Below are 20,355 nucleotides of genomic sequence, written 5' to 3'. Positions count from 1 at the left end.
CGTCCACTGAAATACGAGGTGAGAAATTCTCATCGCGGTTGTGGTTGTTGTGGTGGTGGTGGTGGTTGTTGTGGTGGTGGTTGTAGTGGTGGTTGTTGTTTACCGAGGTAGAGCCTCTCTCTCGTAGGGATGTCAATTGAGTATCAGCGAGCATGGAAGCGATGTCCAGGTTGTAACTTTATAGCGCGGGGCCTAGCCACGCGGGGCCTTGCCTCCTGCCCTCGCCTGATCGCGTTTGCTTAAATTCTCTCGCTTAAGTTTAATTTGTCTTCACTCGGCTCGCCACTTTGTCACTTTGTTTTACTTGTGGTGGTTGTTGTGGTGGTGGTTGTTGTGGTGGTTGTTGTGGTGGTGGTGGTTGTTGTGGTGGTGGTGGTTGTGGTGGTGGTTGTTGTGGTGGTTGTGGTGGTTGTTGTGGTGGTGGTGGTTGTGGTGGTGGTTGTTGTGGTGGTTGTGGTGGTTGTTGTGGTTGTGGTGGTGGTTGTTGTGGTGGTTGTTGTGGTTGCGGTGGTGGTTGTGGTGGTTGTGGCGGTTGTTGTTGTGGTTGCGGTGGTGGTTGTTGTGGTGGTGGTTGTTGTGGTGTGGTTGTGTTGGTTGTTGTGGTGTTGGTGGTTGTGGTGTTGGTTGTATTGGTGGTGGTTGTGGTGGTGGTTGTTGTGGTGGTGGTTGTGGTGGTGGTGGTTGAGGTGGTTGTTGTGGTGGTTGTGGTGGTGGTTGTTGTGGTGGTTGTTGTGGGTGGCCACGTGGAATGTTCGAACGCTCACTGCGGAGGAGAGGCTGCCCCTCCTCTGTTGGGAGCTGTACCGGTACCGCCTGGATCTGTGTGGCATTCAGGAGGTCCGGTGGACCGGCTCTGGCTCCTGCCACCATGAGGGGTGGACAGTCCTCTACTCGGGGCAGCAGACTGCCAAACAACAGGGTGTGGCTCTTCTTTTGAACAAAAGAATGAAGGGGGCGTGGGAGCGTGGCGGTGAGGTGTGGGAAGCTGTAAGTCCCAGGCTACTTTGGGCTCGCCTTCCCATCAACCGGAGGCGAGGAATGGTGGTCGTGGTTACATATGCCCCCACCGAAGATGAACATCCGTGGAGGGATGCAGGCAAAGCCGATGAGTCAGATGCCTTCTATGACCTCGGGATAGAGTCATCATGTTGGGTGACTTAAATGTCCGAGTTGGTCATGATACTGGCACCTGGTCTGGAGTGATTGGAGGGCATGGGCCAGATCAGCTCAATAACAACGGTAGGAGGCTGCTAGATTTTTGTGCAGCCCATGGGCTTGTAATTACCAACACGCTGTTCCGGCATCGGCGCATCCACACAACATCATGGATGTATGCCGGGTCCAAGAAAGAACATCTGCTGTACTACATAGTGACGGACCAGCGGATGCGAGCCCATGTCCTTGACACCAGGACCTACCGTGGAGCTGATCTGCCCTCTGACCATGAACTAGTCATCTGTAAGATGCGCCTGCCATTCTTCCACTCCGGTGGTGGGTGTACACGCAGGACCCCATTACAACCTAAAGTGGCCTGGTCTCAGTTATCTGATGAAAGTTGCAAGCGAGAATTTCATCATCGCTTGCGGCTGGGATTGGCATCGTCCCCGACTCCTCCTGATGTCGAGGGTAAATGGGCGAGGTTTAGGACTGTGACTCATGCAGCTGCAATGGCTGCTTTGGGTACGTGGTCCAGACCTCCCCAGAGACCCTGGCTGACAGAGGAGGTGTTCAGGATGGTTGAGAAAAAGCAACAGGCCCACTGTCATCGGCTACAGAATCCCACGTCAGAGAATGAGGAGGCTTGCCGCAGCCTTCGCTCGGAGGTTCGGAGTGCCGTGAGGCACTGCAAGGATGGGTGGTGGTCGCGGGTTGCTGAGGAGATGGAGTCTGCCTCAGTGGCCCGTGATCACAAATCTCTATTTAACTCCATCAAAAAAGTAATCTGCAGCGCCACACCTATTACCATCATTAGGGGAAAAAACGGTGACCCAATCTCCGACCCCCAGGAACAGGTTTGCAGATTTGCTGAGCATTTCTGTGAGGTCCTGGGGGAGGGAAAATCCCTCAGCCAGGAAAACATCGTGGCACAAAGTGAGGATGACCCTGCTGAGGCTGCGGTGCCTCAAATATTGGAAGAAGTCACCCCCTGTGAGTGGCTGGCTGAGGTGCCATCTGTTGAGGAAGTACTGAAGGCGATCCGGAGTCTGAGACCAGGAAAGGCAGCGGGCAGAGATGATCTCCCAAGCGAAATGCTGAGGGAGGGCGGCGTTTGTGCACAGACTGCCCTATATGACATCATAACAACAGTCTGGACCACTGGACGGGTTCCGCAGGATTGGAAGGATGCCCTGGTGGTCCCCCTTTTTAAGAAGGGGGACCACACAGACTGTAACAACTACAGGGGCATCTCACTCCTCAGTGTGCCGGGAAAGGTCCTGGCAAGGATTATTCAACATCGCCTTGCCAGGCACGCTGAGGAGAGGCTTGCGGAGCCCCAATGCGGTTTCAGGAAAGGGCGGTCCTGCACAGATGCCATATTTTCTGTCTGTCTGCTACAGCAGAGGTGTAGCGAATTCCAACAAGACCTACATCTCTGCTTTATTGACCTGGTCAAGGCCTATGATACCATCAGTAGGCCTGGGCTCTAGGTTGTTCTTCGTGCTTTTGGAGTACCTGACCCTCTGCTCACGATCATTAAGGACCTTCATGATGGTAAGCGGGCCCGGGTAAAACTACGTGGCTGGGAGTCAGAGCCATTCCCTGTTAACCTTGGGGTGCGACAGGGATGTCCTCTGGCTCTCACATTATTTAACATCTATTTTGACCACGTAGTTTGTGAAGCCTTCAATAGCTGTACCGGGGGAATCTACATATGGTACAGATATAATGGGAGGCTGATCGACGCCCGGGTGCGGTCAAGGGATGGCTCCCTATTGCTCAACCACGTTATGTATGCTGATGATTTGGTAATAGCTGCACATTCGGAGGAGGAATTGGAGACGCTGCTGCTGAGACTGGAGCGTGCCACTAAGAGGTGGGGCCTTACCATCAGCCCCACCAAAACTAAGCACCTGCCTGGGTATTTTGTACCATCGGACACTCCACCCCCACAACTCCCAATCGGTGATGGGGCAGTTGTGGAGAGAGTGGAGAGTTTCCCATACCTGGGCAGTGTGCTTATGACCGGCTCCAGTTTAACAGCAGAGGTCTCACTCCGAATCAGTCGAGCGGCAATATCTTTTCATCGGTTGCGTAATGCTGTGTGGAAGCTACCTGGTCTGTCGCTCCGCACTAAAAGCTTCAGGTCTTCTCGGCCACGGTCATTCCCTCCCTTCTCTATGCTTGCGAAACGTGGACCCCCCTAATGGAACATCTTCACCGGTTAGAAACATTTAGGCTGGCCTGCCTACGATCCATCCTGGGTTTAACCAGACTGGATTGTGTGAGGAGCTCACAAATCCTTGAAAGATCTGGGCAGGGTCCCATCAGTGAGCTCCTCCGGCAGGCAAGGCTGCGATGGCTGGGTCATGTAGCCCGCATGCCCAGCCACCGCATGCCGAAACAGCTTTTGTTTGGCCGGATTGAGGGGGCTAAGCGGGCGTGGCACGGGCTAGAGAAGAGATGGAGTGATGTGGTACAGGAGGACGTGGAGCTGAGTGGACTTGCCGATGACTGGTACCAGCGGTGTCAAGATCGGCCTCTGTGGAGGAGGCTCGTGAAGGATGCTACTGGGCAGTTGGAGGCAGTCGCCCTCCAACAACAACGGAGGACGGAGGAGCGACGCTCAGAACAACGAGCGGAGCGCCGGGTGGCTAAAGCACAGCAGGTTGGCACAGTAGGGGGCACAGGTGGTGCATCAGCCAGTCATCTCAGTCAGTCGACCCGTGGCACCTGGGTCTGCCCCGTGACCTCCTGCCAGCGGGCGTTCGACACTTCACGTGGCCTCAGGGTGCACATAGCCTGGCACAAGCGTCGTGCTGACGTCACCGCCACATAGTGGCGAATGGCGGTTGTTGTTGTTGTGGTTTTGGTGGTGGTGGTTGTGGTGGTGGTTATGGTGGTGGTTGTGGTGATGGTTGTTGTGGTGGTGGGGGTGGTGGTTGTGGGAGTGGCTGTGGTAGTGGTTGCTGTGGTGGTGTTTGTGGTGGTTGTTGTTGTGGTGGTTGTGGTGGTTGTTGTGCTGGTTGTTGTGGTTGTTGTGGTGATGGTTGTGGTAGTGGTTGTTGTGGTGGTTGTGGTGGTGGTTGTTGTGGTGGTTGCTGTGGTGGTGGTTGTGGTGGTGGTGGTTGCTGTGGTGGTGTTTGTGGTGGTTGTTGTTGTGGTGGTTGTGGTGGTTGTTGTGCTGGTTGTTGTGGTTGTTGTGGTGGTGGTTGTGGTAGTGGTTGTTGTGGTGGTTGTGGTGGTGGTTGTTGTGGTGGTTGCTGTGGTGGTGGTTGTGGTGGTGGTGGTTGTGGTGGTGGTGGTTGTGGTAGTGGTGGTTGTGGTGGTGGTTGTGGTGGTTGTGGTGGTGTTTGTTGTGGTGGTGGTTGTGGTGGTGGTTGTTGTGGTGGTGGTTGTGGTAGTGGTTGTTGTGGTGGTTGTGGTGGTGGTTGTGGTGGTGGTTGTGGTGGTGGTTGTGGTGGTGGTTGTGGTTGTTGTGGTGGTTGTTGTGGTGGTTGTTGTGCTGGTTGTTGTGGTTGTTGTGGTGGTGGTAGTGGTTGTTGTGGTGGTTGTGGTGGTGGTGGTGGTTGTGGTGGTGGTGGTGGTTGTGGTGGTTGTGGTGGTGATTGTTGTGGTGGTGGTTGTGGTGGTGGTTGTTGTGGTTGTTGTTTACCGGGATAGAGCCTCGCTCTCTCATAGGGATGTCAATTGAGTATCAGCGAGCATGGAAGCGATGTCCAGGTTGGAACTTTACAGCGCGGGGCCTAGCCACGCGGGGCCTTGCCTCCTGTCCTCGCCTGATCGCGTTTGCTTCAATTCTCTCGCATAAGTTTAATTTGTCTTCACACGGCGCGCCACTTTGTCACTTTGTTTTACTTTTAAATATTCACGCAGTTTTTATTTCATTCTTTTTTTACCAGGCCAAGCCCGCTTGAGCTGCTGTGCCGCTTTTGTTTTCAGAAGCGACCTGCCCACAACACAAGGTGAGGCTCGTGAACAGTGTGGTGGTGTTCACTCTAGACGTGGTGGTGTTCACTCTAGACGTGGTGGTGTTCACTCTAGACGCGTGGCGGTGTTCTCTCTAGACACGTGGCGGTGTTCTCTCTAGACACTTGGCGGTGTTCACTCTAGACGCGTGGCGGTGTTCACTCTAGACGCGTGGCAGTGTTCACTCTAGACGCGTGGCGGTGTTCACTCTAGACGCGTGGCGGTGTTCACTCTAGACATGTGGCGGTGTTCACTCTAGACGCGTGGCGGTGTTCACTCTAGACGCGTGGCGGTGTTCACTCTAGACATGTGGCGGTGTTTACTCTAGACGCGTGGCGGTGTTCACTCTAGACGCGTGGCGGTGTTCACTCTAGACATGTGGCGGTGTTCACTCTAGACGCGTGGCGGTGTTCACTCTAGACATGTGGCGGTGTTCACTCTAGACGCGTGGCGGTGTTCACTCTAGACGCGTGGCGGTGTTCACTCTAGACGGGTGGCGGTGTTCACTCTAGACGTGTGGCGGTGTTCACTCTGGACGCGTGGCTGTGTTCACTCTCTACATATGGAGGGGAAACCCGGGGATCGGGAAGGAAATCCACGCGACCACGGGGAGAGAGAGAGACACGCAGCCTCAGCTGTGTTTATTGATCCTCAATGAATTACTTTGTGGAGTGAGGAACCATTAATACTGAGCAGGTGAAGGTGGCCAGGCGTGGGTCTGGACACACCACCACCTGTGAACCATGCCAGTGTGTGACAGTGGTGGAGCCAGTCGGGGTGGGGTGGCACGTACCCCCCCAACGGTCCGATCGAAATCCCTAATTTAAATCGGATCATTGGGGTTTATTAGTAATTAGCTTCACTACCCGGCTTCGCCCGGGACTTGAATTCTTGTCTTGGATTAATTTCATATTCCCATATTTCACTAAAAAACTGTGAAAAAAATTGATGCTTCCAAGATAGAAAAAAGCTGACAAAAATCAATTTAAATCTGATGTTTTTCACTGAAGGAAATTTAACCTTAACCCACTTCTACGTAAGGTCGACTTTGGCAACTCGGGAAGGGAATGACGTGGCGAGCTGAAAATAGTCGTGTTCACTTAGACATTCCAGACAGCATAAGCTGTCAAAATTTCATGACGCCAGAGCTCAGCCATGGATAGTTTTTGGTGCTTCACACAAACAAACAGATGCTATTTCTGCTTTATATTTAAGATAGCCGTTGTACCCGTTCTTCACACGGATATGTATTGAAACTCCGAGAAGCCAATGGCTTCATCGGCCAGGAGCAAAGCACCACCTAAAATCTCCCGGCACGCTGTTAACAGCTCTAGAAGTACGGCGCACGAAGAGCCATATGGTAGGGGTAAGCTTTGCAGAACGCTTAACTCAGGTGTGTTGCCGGTTAACGTCACACACTCCATGGTCCTTTCCCCCCCCCACCCCCCCCCACCCCCCCCCAAATACAAATGTCTATTTTTATACTTTTTACATTGTGTACAGTACGGAACCTACCCACATGCCAAATTTCAAGTGTGTAGCATGTTGGGAAGTATGCTAAACACTTTCGAACAGACACACGTATCCACACATTTCGCTTTTATATATATAGATACATCAGCATTTTGCGACCCCCCACTGCCACCGTGTGGCATTTTATTACGTGACAGGGACTCTATGAGAGGACAACAGTCCGAGTCCATAATTGGCAATAAGTAACAGCAAAGCAGTTACAAGCGACTCACAGAATTGTGTGCAGTTGCGTATACAGTACACAACTTCCCTGATTGCAAACACCTTCAGCGAGCGCGATGACGATCACACGCGTCGAATAAAAATCATAGGACAAGTCCTTGGTAACAACTCCTTACTTAATAACAGCTCCTTAATAACAACTCCTTACAACTCCTTACTAACAACTCCTTACTAACAACTCCTTACTAACAACTCCTTACTAACAACTCCTTACTAACAACTCCTTACTAACAACTCCTTACTTACTAACAACTCCTTACTAACAACTCCTATCATTTTTTATTGCAGAAGGGGTTGCCCCCCCTGCCTGAAAATCCTGGCTCCACCTCTGAGTGTGTGACAGGGTCAAGTTTGTATTTGCAGTAAAGTAATAACTCGATTGAGCATGGAGGTTATATCAAAACAGTTTATTTTAGTTTTCTCTGGAACTCTTTGTAAGAATGGAGTCAGGAAGTTATCACAGCACACGTGCAGCTGAAGTTGGAACTGTTCATCCCAGCATTCAAGGACATCTGTGCCTGGCTTCACACCTCTAAGTTGCGATTGAACATTAATTTATGCATTAATACATAACACAAATATTATTATTTTCAAGACCCTTTGCTATGTCAGCTGAATTTAGCTTTCATAAATATTCCTTTTGAAGCCAGACAGCCGAAATTGTGTGCTCGGAGTTTTGGGTTAACATTCATTTTGAAGATACTAGGGCTTCCAGGTACGTTTATGACATTTGCCCTCTCATTGTGTGCCATAACAGCCTGTGTGATGAATTTGGGACACTTTTTCACTATATCATGAAATTATGAATAAGTATAGACATGTTAGTCACGTGTTGCTGTGTGTATGCATTCCTCTGTGCATCAATACTGACGTGTAGATGGTGTGGACATAATTTTTTTCTGTCTGCAGCTGACGCTTCCTCTGTTGCTTCCTCTGCAGAATTTGTCTGATGGAGCAAAGGCACTCGGCGCAGCTCGGTACAACAAGGCATCATTGCGACCGGTGTGCATACAGCACGGATCGTACTGGAAATTTGACCTTGCACCAGAGAACTCACACGGGAGAGAAACCCTTCAAGTGCAGTGTGTGTGGAAAGATGTTAGCACAGTTATCAAATCTTCAAGTACACCAGAGAACACACACAGGAGAGAAACCCTTCAAGTGCAGTGTGTGTGGGAATGCGTTTTCACATTCATCTGCTCTTGTAACACACCAGAGAACACACACGGGAGAGAAACCTTTCCAGTGCAGTGTGTGTGGGAAGGCGTTTGCACATTCACCACATCTTCAAAGACACCAGAGAACACACACAGGAGAGAAACCCTTCAAGTGCAGTGTGTGTGGGAAGGCGTTTTCACAGTCACCACATCTTCAAGTACACCAGAGAACACACACTGGAGATAAAGCCTTCAAGTGCAGTGTGTGTGGGAAGGCGTTTTCACAGTCAACTGCTCTTAAAAAACACCAGAGAACTCACACGGGAGAGAAACCCTTCAAGTGCAGTTTGTGTGGGAAGGCGTTTTCAGATTCATCTACTCTTGTTATACACCAGAGAACTCACACGGGAGAGAAACCCTTCAAGTGCAGTGTGTGTGGGAAGGCGTTTTCAGATTCATCTCCTCTTGCAAGACACCAGAGAACACACACAGGAGAGAAACCCTTCAAGTGCAGTGTGTGTGGGAAGGCGTTTGCACAGTCATCTACTCTTGTAAGACACCAGAGAACACACACGGGAGAGAAACCCTTCAAGTGCAGTGTGTGTGGGAAGGCGTTTGCACAGTCATCAAATCTTCATGTACACCAGAGAACTCACAAGCATCAGAAGATCCACAAGGAGTGGAGTCTGAAATCAGCTTGTGACAGTCAAAGTGCCGCAATGAGCCCATCCCTCATGAAACAAGAACCGGAAGAAAATCCCAGCTTGGACACTTTTAAAGGTATCGAGGTGAAATATGAAGAGGTGAAGGTGAAATGTGAAGAAGTGATGGTGAAGAGTGAAGAAGTGAGGGTAAAATGTGAAGATGAAGATTCAACTCCAAAATCGGACCTTCACATCGATGGAAGCAACGTGAAGCAGGAGGAGAATTCTGACTGTGAGGCAGAGCGAGGCAACTCCCAGCAGTTTGTGGAAGTGGAGGTGTGGGTAGACTTCCTAGACAATACAAAGTCAAATGGAGACCCGGTAGATGTGTAAGTCAGAGACGATGTCGCTCCAATAGATGCACCTTTGTCACAGGCCTTTAATGACAAGAATGAAGTTGAACACTCAATTCCTAGGTTCAACCTGCAGGGTAAGAGCGGCCAGTCTTTGTGGACCTGTGGGTTGGGTAGATCTCTAACCATGAGCGAGAGCCAATAAGCTCCCAAGCATTCACTATGTTCTCATAATTGCATTTACATGGTGCTTGCTTAATCGCCTCTGGCAATTCGGAGTTTTGTTTCGTATCTTGTCTCAAACACTCGAAGAGCATCCCCAAGTAGCAGCTGCCCCTGTGTGGTACAAGGTGGTGGCCCTGCACCGGCCTGCATGTGGACAAGAGCCTGTCAGTAGGGGGCGATGGTTGATGTGGCATCTTGGTTGTGGAGTTTGTAGGTAATGTTTAGAATTTGATCAATTTTGACCCAGACGCCACCATGCAATGGCCTACTCATTTTGAAAGGCGCAATAGTATGTTGTACATACACTGCTAAGCGTATTTTTTAAAATAGCTTCTTGTTAATGCGATGTAACCTGATGCAGTATATTACACTGCAGTAATTCAGTTTTGTTAATATTCCTGTCAATAATTTAGAATGAATACTTGTCTGATTGTGTGCGTACATGTAACATTTTGTCTATAAGGGTCAAACATTGAATAAGTGATGTTAGGACAAAGTGTTTGTTTTGGAAGTAACCTGTACAGATAACTCAGGTGAGACTCATTGTTCTTGTGATACAGGTCAAATGGTATTTTTGTGTTTTCAGGAAGCATCTCCCTCTGGAGCAACTCATTGTCTTTGAAATAGGGAGCACACTCGGATCATTCATCAGTGACAAGGCATACCACTCAAAAGTTACACGTAGGGGAGATACATTCTCTACAACACGAATTATAATTCATAATAAAGGTTTTTGGGTTAGATCTAACCCAAAAAACCTTTATTATGAATAATATTGGTCGCGAAAGCCTACGTGTTAAACGAATTATAATTTTGTATTACGTGTTGATGTAGATTTTGTCGAATTAGGACGAGAAATGGTCCAAGCTGTTTAACGTCTGGATGTTCACAACCAAGGGTTGAAGCAAGCCTGACCGCCTGCGGCGCCCCTCACAACCATTTACGGCCTTGGGCCAGGAAAGTCACAAAAATAATTGCACACGAACGACGCCTCCACGCAAGCACCCGATGCTCCGTTTTGAAGTTTTAAAATGAAACAACTTTGAATTGTATTATGTTTTGAATTCGATAATTGTATTTCTTCATTAAAAGCTTATTAAGTGAAAACGATATTTAGTGTGAATTTTCTCTTGTCATGAAGTAGATGGCCTTGCCGGGGGTTCGGTTCCATGCGGACTTTCACCTGGTTGGGATCGCGGGATCGAGATGAGGCGACACAGAGCTGGCCGTGCGAGAAGACCGCCGTCTGCAGATCGATTCCAACGCGATCGAACGTCTGTCCCTGCACCTCCGTCGTTCATGCAGGATTTATAAGGCTTTTCCAAAATTGATATGAACAATAATATTTGCCATTATATCATAATTTTTTAACATGCTAAAAATAAATTTTGATTTAAAGCTTTCGTGACTGCAGTAATTCATATTCTTAGTTTTTTCGGTAAAGTCACGTTGAAGAGAAACAACAAAATAAAATATATATAAAACAATAAAAAATTATCACGACGTTTCGACCATAACTCAAACGGTCATCATCAGGTGTGTCGGTTTGCATAAATTTATTTTGAAAACGGCATTTATTTATATATATATAAAAATAACGTTTGCGTCACGCGCAACGATTGGCTGTTTGCCAGGACTAGTCCATCTAGTTCTATTTCCGATGGTCTGAAATCCGTTTTAGCTAAAGGTCTAAACTTTGCAGTCACACCTAAACACATACCAGTTAATGATATAATTGCCCAAGTAGACGTTGCTCTCAGGGGCCTGGGTCACATCGCTGCAGACGTAGCAAGATCTGAAATCGCTGCAACCCTCAAAAACGCTAAGATGCCAGCTAGCAACCTCAGCAAAGATGAGCGTTTTGAATTATATAAATTAAAAAAGAGGAATGATATTGTAGTTCTCTCAGCTGACAAAGGCAATGCTACTGTTATCATGGATAAAATAGAATACAACAACAAAATTAAAGAATTACTCGACGATGGTAGTTATACAAAAATAAAAAGAGATCCCACCAACAGCCTCGTCACACAAACCAACAAAATAATTTCTGATTCAACCGCATTAATTGATCAATCTAAACAGTTTTCGTTGAAACCTTCTGCTGCCAGGCCACCAAGATTATATGGCTTACCAAAAATACATAAAGTTGATACACCTCTTCGTCCCATAGTCTCTACTATCAGCTCCCCCACCTACAAACTAGCTCGTTTTTTGTCTGAAATCCTGCGTCCTTTCACTGGAAAGACCACCTCTGCGGTACAAAATTCTACTCACCTGGTATCAACAATCAAGGGTATTTCCCTGTCCCCAGACGACCTGCTTGTCAGTTTTGATGTAGTTTCCTTATTCACCAAGGTTCCTGTACCTGACACCATTGCAATCATTGAAGACTTGGTTCATCAAGGACTAAACACTGAGGTACCCCCCCTGGTGAGACACTGTTTAACCAATACATACTTCACTTGGAATGGAACTTTCTACAAACAAACTGAGGGCACCCCAATGGGCTCCCCCCTTTCTCCAGTTATAGCTAACATTTTCATGGAGAAATTTGAGACTGACGCCATCCAGACTGCCACTCTGCGCCCAACCTTATGGAAGAGGTACGTGGATGACACTTTTGTCATCTGGCCACATGGCCGGCCTGCTCTAGACCAATTCTTCGACCACATCAATTTCATACACCCAGCCATCAGATTTACCATGGAAGTCGAAATAGATGGCAAGATACCTTTTTTGGATGTCCTAATTAAAAAGAGACCTGATGGTTCAATGAGCCACTCTGTCTACAGGAAAGCTACCCATACGGATGCTTATCTGAAACCGGATTCCCACCACCATCCATCACAGAAGAATTCTCTCATCAAGACTCTGTATCATAGAGCCCAATGCATATCCGACCAGGAACACATAAGCAGTGAACTCAAGCACGTACACCAAGCTCTTAGGGCTAATGGTTACTCCGACTATACAATCCGCAAAGCTATCACTCAAACCATGAAGAAGAACCCTCTTGAGGAGCCTTTCAAAACCATCACTTTACCCTACATTGCTGGGATCACAAAAAAGATCTCCAAAATCTTGAATAAACACAAGATCCAGGTCCGTTTCAACACATTACATAAAATCCGTGATCTGGGTCCGTCTGTAAAAGATGTGATTCCGGACATACAATACCCTGGTGTCTACAAACTAAGTTGCCTCTGTGGTAGTAGTTACATTGGAGAAACCAAACGCCATATCTCGGACCGCATTCGTGAACATAAAGCAGACCTTAAACACGGTAGGACCAACACCTCGGCCGTAGCAGATCATTGTTCTAATTCAGTAGGCTCACATGCCATTGACTTTTCCAAGACGGAGGTTCTTTGTAAGCCATCTGGCTTCCATGAGAGATTCGTTCATGAGGCTATCCACATATACAAACACAGAGACAATTTCAACCGAGAAGATGGATTCTATCTTAGCAATCATTGGAAAGATTTGATAAATCATTTCAGTTCTTGATTGATTGTTCACGCTTACAGTGCCTTTCAGACAGCATACATAAAAACAAATTTCGTCTCCCCCCTCCTCTTTTCAAAAAATAGATGGACTAGTCCTGGCAAACAGCCAATCGTTGCGCGTGACGCAAACGTTATTTTTTATATATATAAATAAATATGCCGTTTTCAAAATAAATTTATGCAAACCGACACACCTGATGATGACCGTTTGAGTTATGGTCGAAACGTCGTGAGAATTTTTTATTGTTTTATATATATTTTGTTATTTTGTTGTTTCTCTTCAACGTGACTTTACCGAAAAAACTAAGAATATGCTAAAAATAATTAATAAAACCCATAAGCCAGGCACACAAAAACAGATGTCGATCATAAACAGGCCATAAATATATAAAGAAATAATAAAACTCTCAAGGCGAGGATGTTAACAGCTATTGGCGAAGATCTCCAGATGAACAAGAGTTTGATGTGCCCTAAGGGAGGTCACGCAGAGGGAAGACCTCCGCAAGCCAGACACGAGGATGCCCACGGGTTAAACCATATATATTTTTTTCCTTTGTCATTAAAACAACGGTTAAAATTTAAAATGCAATAACAAGAATAACCTAAAGTTAGCGGTCCTCGCGCTCACTCCAATTAAGACCAGGCCACTAGATACATCAGTTAATTATTATCCAATAATTCGCTATCAAATGATTTTCACCTTGAATACTTTTACTGTTAAAACAAAGCTTGGAGACAAATACCGAGTCACATCAAAGGTTTTCGAGAAGGAATGAGGCGAACGGGTAAACTTACAAAAGAGTTTAAACAATATCCCAAGCAACCCCGACCACCTTTGTCTCTCTCGCAGCGCGTAGAAGCAGGAACCACACCTTATCACAAGGGGCCATCTGGAGCGAGCCAGACGGGTTAATGAGAAAACACACCCCACCCACACACAACAGCCAGCGAACAAGTTTTAAGTTAACGGAATTGCAATACAAATCACACGTAACATTAATAATAACGTGTTAACCTTAAAAGATATTCCATTATAGAACCTTGCAGAACCAAGGGATATGGATTCCAACAATCAAACGGACCTCTTAAACTCAGGATAAACATCTTTATTATAAAATAAATAATAACTCCATCGTAACAACGCGAACCTCGGAATAACCCGAGAGGTGCGTCGGAAGGACATAGTTACAAAACACGAGCCTTGGTAAACATAAGACCAAATGGTATTTGAGAAACATTAAACCGAAAGCAGCCAGAGAGAGAGGTACTCCCGGCCGCCTTTGTATCTCCCGCAGAGCGCGAGAAAGGAATTTCACACCCTAGTGGGGAAAGCTTGATGTTACGAAGAGGGTCGCCCCTCCCCCCCCGAAGGGGTGTGGCAGATGGTACACAAACACACACACGAACGCACACACACAGAGACACACACACACAGACACACATACACAAACACACGAACGCACACACACAGACTACGCGCCCCCCCTTTTCACTGCGCGGAGATAATTATTTTTTAATATAACGTCTTCCAGTCTTCCAGTCAAGACAGATCAGCGATTCAAGACGTCCACAAGACGAGCAGTCGCAGCGAGCGACTGGCTCCAAGGAGCGAGCCTCGCCGAGCCGCGATGTATCAACGAGCGTAGTTCAGAGCGAAAGGCAAAGTATCAATCGAAACCTTATTCCTACATCAAGTGCCAGCCATCCAGCAGCGGCAGAGCGGAACGTCCAGCGCCAACAAAGAGTCAACCAACCATCGGCCAAGCGTTGTGCCGACTCAGCCATCCATCAGCGGAAAAGAGCCTGTATCTGCCAGCACGAGCAGCCGCCAACAACTTCAGCAGACCAGTGACCAAGCGCGTGCGACTTGAGTCATTCAGCAGTGGAGGAAACCCGCTGTCAGAGAGCCGCCAACAACCTCAACAGAGAGAGCGCGTGCCACTCGGCTCACTCAGCAGAAGAAAAACTTGACCTGTCGCCCGCGAGCGCAGCGTCAGATACTACAGCAGCGGAAAGAGCGCGCACCGGCGCAGCTCATCCAGCAGTGGAGAGAAACTGCTGTCAGCGAATCAGCACGGGCGCGTTCGCGCATCTTCGAGGAGAAAGAGCGCGGCCAGCAACGCCAAGCAAGAGCGTGCAGCAGCTCAGCCAGCAGTGGAGAGAAACTGCTGTCAGCGAACCAGCACGGGCGCGTTCGCGCATCTTCGAGGAGAGGGAGCGCGTGCCACCAGCGTGCCATCAGCACCAGCATCAGCACCAGCGCGTGCCAACAGCACCAGCATCAGCACCAGCGCGTGCCATCAGCACCAGCATCAGCACCAGCGCGTGCCAACAGCGTGCCAACAGCGTGCCAACAGCGTGCCAACAGCGTGCTACAGCGCGCAACTTCGCGTCACCAGGGCTGAGAGGGCAGCGGCCCCGCACTCAACACCCATCGGCGCGATGACGGCGAGCGTCGTGCTGACTCATCCAGCCAGCGGTGGACAGAAACTGGCAGCCGTTCGTATGCCCCCCCCCCCCTCCCCGACACTCTCCCCCTCACTCCCCCACCGCGCCGCAACACACAGGAGACACATTTTGGACACAAGAGACGCTAACCTCGGCGTTTGCTTTACGCAAAGAATTGAACCAGTGATAACGAAGACACACGATACGCATATCGGGATAATCAAGGAGGGTTGGCACTCCAAGGTGGTGCATTAAAAATCAATTCATAACGAAAAATACTGCTGTCATTGAGTTGCATAATAACTAATCATCCTACTGTTAACAACGTGATAAGAATTGGCTTGAAGGTCTATGAATGGATGTGGTACTGTGTGGGCAATGTTTCAATAGGAATTTACATTATAAGGTTAAGGTTTTGATAGAATAGTATGCATGTTTAATCTCTCTCTCAACAACCGATTGATTGCGTTACGCGTCGGGAATTAACCATAGGTGCCGTTATCAAAGTGAAACAACGTAATCGTGATGGTATCATGTTAACGCTGTGTTGAAATTCCAAAATCCCGAGATTGAGTTTTCATATTATCCAAAAATTAAAGTTAGCTAGGAAAAAAAAAATTGATTAAAGCAGAAGGTTTGTGTGTGATTCTTCCTGAAATTCTGCATAATATTGTTCTGCGTATGAGATCTGAATCCTGGGGACCTATCATAAGCACACTATCACCACATAATCCATAACACACATAATCCATAATGTTCAATCGAGAGTAATCGTATCCTTATCGATAATACGGAATTAAAGAGCAGAGTCGAATCGACTCTCTCTCATTCACGCTCACAATGCCTGCGTCACTGCATACGATTAATTGCGTCATTCCAATTCATAACACAATCCTCGTCACCGAGGCTCGACCTGATAATCCATAGCGACCTGCATTATCATAACCACGCCCACTCGCATAAATTAATACGAATATCTATCGAATCAGCATAATTTATGCGCATAATTATACTGATTAACATAATTTCGGATAAATTATGCAAATCTCAAATTTCATTTAATTTTCATTATTTTCATCAATTTTCATAACACCTATATATACAACAATGTGGCCAAATGACGAAAGTGTCATCCACATATCTCTTCCACAGGGAAGGTATGAGGGTGGACGTCAACACCAGAACGAATTCTTCTGCCGTAGCTGATCACTGTTACAACGCTGTGGGTGATCACGATATAATTTTCTCCGATACCAAGGTTCTTTGCAAACCCACGGGTTTTTATCAGAGATTTGTTCACGAGGCCATTCAGATCTACAACCACAGACACAATTTCAACCGAGAAGATGGTTGCAAATTAAGCAACCATTGGAAGGATGTTCTAAATCGAACCAAACATTAAACTAATTTTCAATGGTACAGTATCTTTTTCAAGTAGTGGTACCCCAAACATTCGCAGCTCTTAAAAATTCCCTTTTCACACCATCAATAGGTAAACTCCCCCTCCCCCCCGCGCCAACCGGCTTGTTCACCCGCATGTACACCACCTCTACACCTTCTTTGGTTCTTTCGGTAAAGTCACCAAGTAGAATGAGAATAAAATAATAAATTGATAAAATAAAATAACACAATAATATTCTCACGACGTTTCGGCCACAACACAAGCGGCCTTCATCAGGTGAAGGGGCGAGACTGTCTGGTAGGACAGCGCTGAAGTGAAAGAGCCACGTTCAGATCACGGCTTTTAAGCTGTGTGAGAGGAACAAAGAGCCCTCAAATTTGAAGCTGTGTGAGAGGAACAAAGAGCCCTCAAATTTGAGGTCTCTTTGTTCCTCTCACAGCTTAAAAGCCGTGATCTGAACGTGGCTCTTTCACTCCAGCGCACTCCAGCGCTGTCCTACCAGACAGTCTCGCCCCTTCACCTGATGAAGGCCGCTTGTGTTGTGGCCGAAACGTCGTGAGAATATTATTGTGTTATTTTATTTTATCAATTTATTATTTTATTCTCATTCTACGTGACTTTACCGAAAGAACCAAAGAAGATGAATCATTGCAGTCACGAAAGCTTTAAATCACCTCTACACCGTTCATCATGCTAAGTCGGCCAATCAAATGAAATTTTTTATGCTAATTCCTTTGTCAAGGCACCTTGTTTCCTCGCACACAGTTTAAAGGTCGCGGTCTGAGCGTGGCTGTGTTTCACTCCAGCGCTGTCCTCGAGACAGCCTGATCCCTTCACCTGATGAAGGCCGCTTATGTTGTGGCCGAAACGTCGTGATTTTTATTGTTTTATTTTTTACCTACGTGGTGACTTTACCGAATAGAACCAAAGAGTATGGATCCTTGCGGTCACGAAAGCTTTAAACCTCGAGGACCTGCACACCTTGAGGAGCATGAGGCGAGCGAGGAAGATTTGTGGCCGATTCCTCCCACGCTGGACACTTCTCTGTTCCAGCTACTCCCCTCCGGCAGAAGGCTGCGGTCCATCGGGACCAAAACCTCACGCCACAAAAACAGTTTCTTCCCATCCGCTGCTGGCCTCTTCGACAAGGCCAAGGGCTTACACTGACTTGAACATTTTATCTACAAAATGACACCTTGCCATATTTACACTGTTACCCTATTTGTAGTTTTTGTATTTTTAGATTGTATCTTATAGCTACTTTATATTCAATATTTATTCAAAATTTTACATACTTTAGCCCCTTAGTGTTAGTTAGACTTTGTACCTTTAGTATAGTTAGACTTGTATGCCACTTATTTAAGATTTAAGATTCCTATATGTTGAATGTAAATTCCTTGTCTGTGCGATCTTTCATGGCGAATAAAACCCTTTCTGATTAAAACCATTTCTGATTAAAGTCATGTAAATAGAAAACAATAATACAGAAAAAATGTGTTGATTTTTATTATTTAAATTGTCATTTAATTTAAGTTTTTTCTTTAATGAAACATGTTTTTAATTTACCTGATTTTACCGAAAGAACCAAGAATATTAATTCCTGCAGTCACCACTCGGTTCGCCTCAATCTGCGTGGAGGCTTGGCCCCCACACACAGTGTACACACACACAGTGTACACACACACAGTGTACACACACACAGTGTACACACACACAGTGTACACACACACAGTGTGTACACACACACACAGTGTGTAACACACACACAGTGTGTACACACACACACACAGTGTGTGTAACACACACACACAGTGTGTGTGTGTGTGTACACACACACACACACACTGTGTACACACGCACACACACTGTGTACACACACACAGTTGTTGCTGAGCTCACACACCCAAGGGGTCTCTGATCAAGGGAGAGAGCAATGGAAAATGAATCTAAATCAACTTAAACTCCAACCCTGCTCTGTGACGCCCCACTCAGCATTACCTCATCGGCGTGAAACGCCAGGGGGAGGTGTACCTCGCTAGTGACGTCATATCACCAAGGTGTTCACCCCACCCCGTCCATCGCGCCCTTGAGCATGACGTCCCCTCTACCTGAGTCACTTCCGTTGTCTGTTCAAGTAGAATCCCTATTTGGGCAAAGCTACTCCCGGTGACTGGCGGCTCATTAACATAATATATTCATGAAAGCCATCGCGAGTTTATTGCGACGAGTTCGGCACCCACGCCCCATCCCTCCACGTATGGTCCAGTCTCATTAACATAATTTATTTAAGTAACAGCCGCTCATTGAGGGAGGGGAGTGTTTTTACCCCGCAAGTGACGTCATGTTAACTCCTGCTGCCGCGTGACGTCACGAAGTAACAGGAAGCTGCTGCTCCGCCTTGCACTGAAATCCGAGGTGAGTAATTCTCATCGCGGTTGTGGTGGTGGTGGTGGTGGTTGTGGTGGTGGTTGTTGTGGTGGTGGTTGTTGTGGTGGTTGTTGTTTACCGAGGTAGAGCCTCGCTCTCTCTCTCGTAGGGATGTCAATTGAGTATCAGCGAGCATGGAAGCGATGTCCAGGTTGGAAGTTTACAGCGTGCGGCCTAGCCACGCGGGGCCTTGCCTCCTGCCCTCGCCTGATCGCGTTTGCTTCAATTCCCTCGCTTAAGTTTAATTTGTCTTCACTCGGCTCGCCACTTTGTCACTTTGTTTTACTTTTAAATATTCACGCAGTTTTTATTTCATTCTTTTTTTACCAGGCCAAGCCCGCTTGAGCTGCTGTACCGCTTTTGTTTTCAGAAGCGACCTGCCCACAACACAAGGTGAGGCTCGTGAACAACGTGGTGGTGTTCACTCTAGACGTGTGGTGGTGTTCACTCTAGACGCGTGGCGGTGTTCACTCTAGACGCGTGGCGGTGTTCACTCTAGACGCGTGGCAGTGTTCACTCTAGACGCGTGGCGGTGTTCACTCTAGACGGGTGGCGGTGTTCACTCTAGACGTGTGGCAGTGTTCACTCTAGACGGGTGGCGGTGTTCACTCTAGACGCGTGGTGGTGTTCACTCTAGACGCGTGGCGGTGTTTACTCTAGACGCGTGGCGGTGTTCACTCTAGACGCGTGGCGGTGTTCACTCTAGACGCGTGGTGGTGTTCACTCTAGACGCGTGGCGGTGTTCACTCTAGACGCATGGCGGTGTTCACTCTAGACGCGTGGCGGTGTTCACTCTAGACGCGTGGCGGTGTTCACTCTGGGCGCGTGGCGGTGTTCACTCTACTTGGTGGAGTGAGGAAGCATGAATTTTGAGCAGGTGAAGGTGGCCAGGCGTGGGTCTGGACACACCACCACCTGTGAACCATGCCAGTGTGTGACAGTGGTGGAGCCAGTGGGGGTGGGGTGGCACGTACCCCCCCAAAGGTCCGATTGAAATCCCTAATTTCGATCAGATCATTGGGGTTTATTAGTAACTAGCTTCACTACCCAGCTTCGCCCGGGACTTGGATTCTTGTCTTGGATACATTTAAAATTTCATATTCCCTTATCTTTGACTGAAAACCCCTGAAAAAATGTGATGCTTGCAAGAAAGAAAAAAGCCGAAACAAATTAAGTTCCCTAAATCGGATGTTTTCACTCAAGGAAATTTAACCTTAATCCACTTCTACGCAAGGTCGATTTTGGCCACGCCGGAAGGGAATGACGTGGCGAGCTGAAAATAGTCGCGTTCACTTAGACATTCCAGAC

The 20,355-nt window shown here is 47.5% G+C and overlaps 1 protein-coding gene across 1 annotated transcript in view; it reads left to right on the top strand.

Moving 5' to 3' along the window:
* Positions 1–20,355, top strand: part of LOC142923927 (uncharacterized) — a 36,887-nt gene that overhangs the window by 10,208 nt on the left and 6,324 nt on the right. The window contains exons 6-7 of the mRNA XM_076064950.1: positions 8,101–8,677; positions 13,518–13,528. Coding sequence (XP_075921065.1) covers positions 8,101–8,677; positions 13,518–13,528 — 588 coding nt within the window. The remainder of the gene's footprint in view (positions 1–8,100; positions 8,678–13,517; positions 13,529–20,355) is intronic.

This window comes from Petromyzon marinus, unplaced genomic scaffold, assembly GCF_048934315.1.
Source record: "Petromyzon marinus isolate PM22_M1 ecotype Great Lakes invasive population unplaced genomic scaffold, UKy_Petmar_22M1.pri1.0 PM_Scaffold_9, whole genome shotgun sequence".
Classification (NCBI taxonomy): domain Eukaryota; kingdom Metazoa; phylum Chordata; class Hyperoartia; order Petromyzontiformes; family Petromyzontidae; genus Petromyzon; species Petromyzon marinus.
The sequence above is the reverse complement of the archived record's forward strand: the minus strand, read 5'-3'. Positions and strand labels throughout refer to the sequence as shown.